Raw genomic sequence first — 5,645 nt, forward strand, 5'->3', positions numbered from 1 at the left:
GGACTTCCCTCTGTATATGGGACGTCTGCTTAACCCACTAAGCCACCGACCAGCCCAAAAAAAGAGAATTTCTAAAGATGAAAAAGGAGCATTGAGTTCCCAAATACCAAAATAATACGTATAAGTTGTATTTTACTTACTGTCCTCTGTTTTTATCACTACAGCCCTTTCTTTTTGGGTTCTTATTAAAGAACTAGCAGACATTTTGTTGCCAAGTTGCTAATTTTTTTTACACTGATGGTTTTAAACTTCTATCAAGTAGTAAAAAACAGTAACAAAAGCCTAAGATTTGCCTTCTAACTGAAAATGTGGCCTTTATTTAACACTTTTCCAGATTATCTCCTCAGAGGATGGGGAAAGGGAAGGTGAGCAGCTCCGAGTCAGACCAGTCGAGCACCGAGACAGACAGCACAGTCAAATCCCAGGAGGAGAGGATGGGACCTGCAGGACAAATGGATCCCCAGGAACTGGCCCAGAAGATTCTGGAGGAGACCCAGAGCCATATGCAAGCTGTCGAGAGCCTGCAAAAAGCAAACGTCAGAGGAAAGACACTCGGGGGAGCTGAAGGACTAGAAGATGCTCATACCAGACAACCATCTATGTCTACACCCACAACTCCAACTTACACTCCCACTGGTGGAGCACGAAGGTTTCAGCCCTCTGAGACCAGTGCGTTTAGCAGACCTCCCAGCAGGGCAAGTCTGAGGGCTTGCTCCTCTCCTCTTTCTGTCTCTAAACATCTCTCACCCCTCTTCACCTCTGTCTCAACCCCTCCTCCAACTCGGCCTAAACCTCCATCCCGCTCCTCATCACTGCAGAAAATCAGCTCGGGCTACAACAGTCCAGCTAATTCCTCTCCTTCCTTGTCTCTTCCTGTGAAAGAGAAGAGTTCCCCCCTCCCTGCGGTCTCCCCAGATGTGCTTAAACTTAAACACCCCAGCTCACCTTTCAGGTCCCATATCTCACCCTCACGCTCTCCTGCTGACAGCGCCCCATCTCCAGCTCTTTCCTATTCCTCCACGGGGTCCGTTTCGGCATCATCGAGCCCTGCAAACACTCCTGAGCTCAACCAATCAAAGCAGAATAATAAAGTACAGGCAATCCATGACTTAAAAACCTTCTGGGCCAATGCCAGCCAGAAACAGGAGGTGCCCTGCCCTGCCAGGTTACTACGAGGTGGGCATAAAAAAATGAGTACAGTTCAGAAAGATGTTTTGGGTTTGCTGAATCTCTCACCTCGACATGAGTCTGTCAGGGAAAATGAGGCTCACAATGCTGACGACAGACCAAATGGTCACCAAAAACAGGAGGCTAAAACACCACCAGCTGCACCCTCGAGTCTCTCAACAAACTCTAAAGGAGGCCTCAGACTTCCCTCTGGGAATGGCTACAAGTTCCTCTCATCTGGACAGTTTTTCCCATCTTCTAAATGTTGAGAGTTTGGATATTTGCCCTGCTAAAGTCCCAGCCAGCGAGCTAATCTGCTGGCTCATTTGCTGTGTTTGTACCGAGACAGAAGTTAGCCATTTTTCAGTGAGCTACATTTTTACCGATTCCTGCTGAAGACAGGAGTAGAAGAAAGTACAGTTTCGTATTGGCCTGGTTTTACTTGTTGTTGCTTTTGTGAAGGATGTAAATGATTTGAATGTGATGACTGTGCCTTCTCAAATACTCGAAGCGAAGTGTTTGAGTCTCTGGCTTTGATTGTTGTCATGTCTGACTTGAGCACGTGTCTCGATGTACACTGAAAAGAACGTTTTTGACTAACAGTCTGTTGACTGGGTGAACATGTCAACCTAAACGCTCACTATGTTTGTGTATGTTGACCTGAATTTGATCCTGATTTATTATGTAATAATTATTATTGTTAAATGTCATTACCATTGGTTATTCTTGTCATTTATGTTGTTGTTTAACAGTCATTATTACACATTTTATAAAGAATATTAAAAAAAAGCACAGAAGTGAGGAAAACACGTTGATATTTTTATGAAGGTTTTGTTTCATGTGTGGGCAACAACCTCTTTCTGTTGAGTGTTTCATTAAGTTTATATTTCTGCAGCGCTGCCACAGTTCCACTTGGAAAGATCTGTGTGAAGGGTTTCCTTTTCTTGACTCATTTTTATGTCACAAATCCATGACATGAGAATTCTTCTGACTTTCTTTATGCTAAAAATAGACCCAGCAGTCAATATTAAACAAAAATTAGAAACGTAAATCCTGACAAAAACACACTGTAATTAGACTGTGTGAATACGGTGAATTTATACAAAGATTCTACAACTACTTCATACGTTTTGTCCACATGCTATGAGGAAAGTTTATACTTTTTAAATTTATTTATTTTGTAAACACTTGTAGTAACTTAAATGTTAGGAACACTTAAAGGGTGACGTGGGGTTCAGCATCATGTCCAAGAAAACTTCATTGTGTGTAGCTTTATCCTTCATCCACAGCTGCCAACCTTTTCCTCCACTGAACAGAACTGGGATCTTTAGCCAAGCCTCGTTTTATCATGAATTGCCAAGAAAAAAGGAAATTAGTGCACTTATTCATTGAAATATGCACATCTAAATAGAAATACAATATATAAGGCAAAAGAAAAGTTTATATGATTTGAACTACCAATATTTGGTCTGAGCTCCTTTATTCTCCAACACAGCCTGAACCCTCTTAAACAAGCTTTCTGTCATTTCTTTAAGTAGTCTTCAGGAATAGTTCTCCAGGCTTCTTGAAGGACATCCCAAAGCTCTTCTTTGGATGTTGGCTGCCTTTTATTCCGTTCTCTGTCAGATGATCCCACGCGGCTTCCATAATATTGAGGTCCGGGCTCTGGGGAGGATTCATTCCTCCATAAGACCTGTTGCCGCTGATTTTCAGTCCACTTCTTGTGTCATTTGGCATAGCTCAGCCTTTTCTCCCTGTTTCCCTTCCTTAAGAATGGCTTCTTGACAGCCACCCTTCCATGGAGACCATTTCTGATGAGGCTTGGGCCAACAGTAGATGGATCAGCTGAAGGTCCAGATGCATCTCTCAGGTCCTGTGTCAGGTCTTTGCTGGAGTTTTTCCTCTTTCTTAAGGACATCACTTTCAGATACTGTTCATCTGCTGTAGATAGTTTTTTAGGCCTGACACTTCTTCTTTTGTCCTCCACTTGTCCAGTTTCCTCAAATGTTTTAAGGACACACTGCACACCATGCTGTCTGCCAAACTGTGTTATCTTTGGTGTTTTTCATAGATGCAACTAAAGAAATGGGAACAAATTATGTGTCTTTGTGACAGGCTGCTAGCAACAAAGTGCCTAAAGATGCCATTTAAAATGGCTTCTTTTCTAAGTTGTCTGTTATGTGTCGACACAACACTGGTTCATCCCTTGAGTTAGGAGCCTTTTTTCTGCTTGAATGATTCATAGGTCAGAGTTAGGTGGCTTAACAAAGAAAAAAGGTACAGAGACTGGACTGAAAATGAGTGAAATAGCAGAAAATGTCCAACGAAAAACTTTGAAAGACCTTCAGAAAGCCTGGAGAACTATTGATGAAGACCACTTATTATAAGTGATAAAATTCTGGCTGCTTGGAAGTAAACATAAAGAAGGGACTGGATCAGGTCTTTTGCTCATTACTATTTATTTAAAAAACATATATGTAAATCTGTTATTCATATTGTTAAAGATATCCTAACATGTGGTTGATAGAGTTACAGACAAAAAGACAGTTTTCTTAGTTGGACATTGTGAGAAAATCAACACGCAGCTGATGAGCATAGAATAGAATAGAATAGAATAGAATAGAATAGAAAAATACTTTATTCATCCCTCAGTGGGGAAAAATTGAAAGTTAGTCAAGAAACTCAAAATGTATTTATTTTTTTTAATATTTACAATGATTGTATATTAGGACATCCTGCACGGTGGTGTGGTGCTTAGCACCGTTGCCTCACATCGAGAGGGTTCTCGGGCCTTTCTGTGTGGAGTTTGCGTGTTCTCCCCGTGTATACGTGGGTTCTAACCAGGTACTCTGGCTTCCTCCCACTGTCCAAATCAAGCATGTGTAGCCCTGTGATGGACTGGCGACCTGTCCAGGGTGTACCCTGCCTCTCACCCAATTACCACTGGGATAGACTCCAGCCCCCCCGCGACCCAACCGACAGATTAAGCGGGTATAGAAAATGGATGGCTGGATGGATATTAGAACAATAATAACAATAAATGAATGCATAAATAAATTTTAGAAGAACATGTCAGCAGTCACTGTTAATTATCCGTATGGCTATGGTGACAAAGGACCTTCTGAACCTCTCAGTCCTGCAGTGCAGAGAGATGAGCCTCAGCTGCTCCTCTGTCCTGCCAGGATGATGTGGAGATGATGTTTATTATTCTCCAAAACAGAATATGATTTCCTCCTCAACCGTTGCTCCACCACAGCACTGAGAGGGTCTAGCCTTCAGCCTACAACCTTTTTCACCAGTTTGTCCAGGCGCCTACAGTTTTTGTCTGTAGTGCAACTCCCCCAGCATAGAACAATGCACTCTCAATGACAGTGTGATAAAACATGCACATCATGTCACTGCAGACACTGAAGGACTGGCAGTCAGATAGTCTATAATCCACGATGTCAGGGAGGGGGCCACACCTATTCCTAGAAGCTTGTCTTTCAGTATGGGAGGCTGTATGGTATTGAAGGCACTGGAGAAGTCAAAGAACATGATTCTCACATATGAACTAGGCACATCCAGATAAGCATACGCCCGATGCAGCATGTACAGAATTGCGTCTTCCACTCCTATATGTTTCTGGTAGGCAAACTGGAGGGGGTCGAGGTCCTCAGTAACCTGTAACTCAGTAACTCATGCGACCAACAAGGAGTCTCTCCAAGGTCTTCATGATATGAGATGTCAAAGCCACTGGTCTGTCGTCACTCAGCTCCAACGGTTACCCTAATATGGGCACCGGTATGAGACAAGACGTTTTCCACAACACCGGTACTTTTTCATTCTGAAGGCTCATATTGAAGAGGCTCTGAAGAGGGACTGCTGGTTGACCAGCACAGTCCCTCAGAAACCTTGGAAAGACTCCATCTGGGCCTGCAGCCCTCCCTGACTGAAGTCTCCTGAGCTCAGCTCCAACCTCCTCTATAGTTAGGGACAGAGGGAGCTGTCCAGGTTGTAGCGGAGGTATAGCAACAGGAGTGATGTTGGTATCAATCATAGAGATGGGGATGGTGGTGCAGCTGGACAGAGGAGGCCTGGTGGTGGTAGCTGCCACAGATGTGGAGGTGCAGCTGTGCTCAGGATACCTGGTGGTGGAAGCTGCCACAGAGGCGGAGGTGCAGTTGGACTCTGTAGGCCTGGTGGTGGAAGCTGCCGCAGAGGTGGAGGGGCAGCTTGAGGTCTGGTGGTGGAAGCTGCCCAAGAGTAAATGGACAGCTTAAGCAAATCATGTCAATCAAATTAGATTAAAGGTTAAAAAGGTTAACAAATTAAAATAAATATGAAAGCTCTACATAATGAATTAATGGATTGTATTTGTTTAAATATAAAATAATATATTGAGCAAATTACATTAATAATGATAAAGGTATGAGAACCAATCAGATTCCGCCTAGTGGGCGGGCCGAACTTGTTGATAATTCTGCGTGGCTTCAACT

General features: G+C 43.2%; 1 protein-coding gene across 1 annotated transcript in view; it reads left to right on the forward strand.

Annotated features, from left to right (window-relative positions):
- The window catches only part of ttc28 (tetratricopeptide repeat domain 28), a 158,308-nt gene extending 156,223 nt beyond the window's left edge, over positions 1 to 2,085 (forward strand). Inside the window, exon 34 of the mRNA XM_072372692.1 lies at positions 335 to 2,085. Within this exon, the coding sequence (XP_072228793.1) occupies positions 335 to 1,436 (1,102 nt within the window). The 3' untranslated portion in view covers positions 1,437 to 2,085. The remainder of the gene's footprint in view (positions 1 to 334) is intronic.
- Positions 2,086 to 5,645: the final 3,560 nt, after the last annotated feature.

Source organism: Leuresthes tenuis, unplaced genomic scaffold (assembly GCF_036924035.1).
Source record: "Leuresthes tenuis unplaced genomic scaffold, fLeuTen1.0.hap1 SCAF_19, whole genome shotgun sequence".
NCBI classification, from domain to species: Eukaryota; Metazoa; Chordata; class Actinopteri; order Atheriniformes; family Atherinopsidae; genus Leuresthes; species Leuresthes tenuis.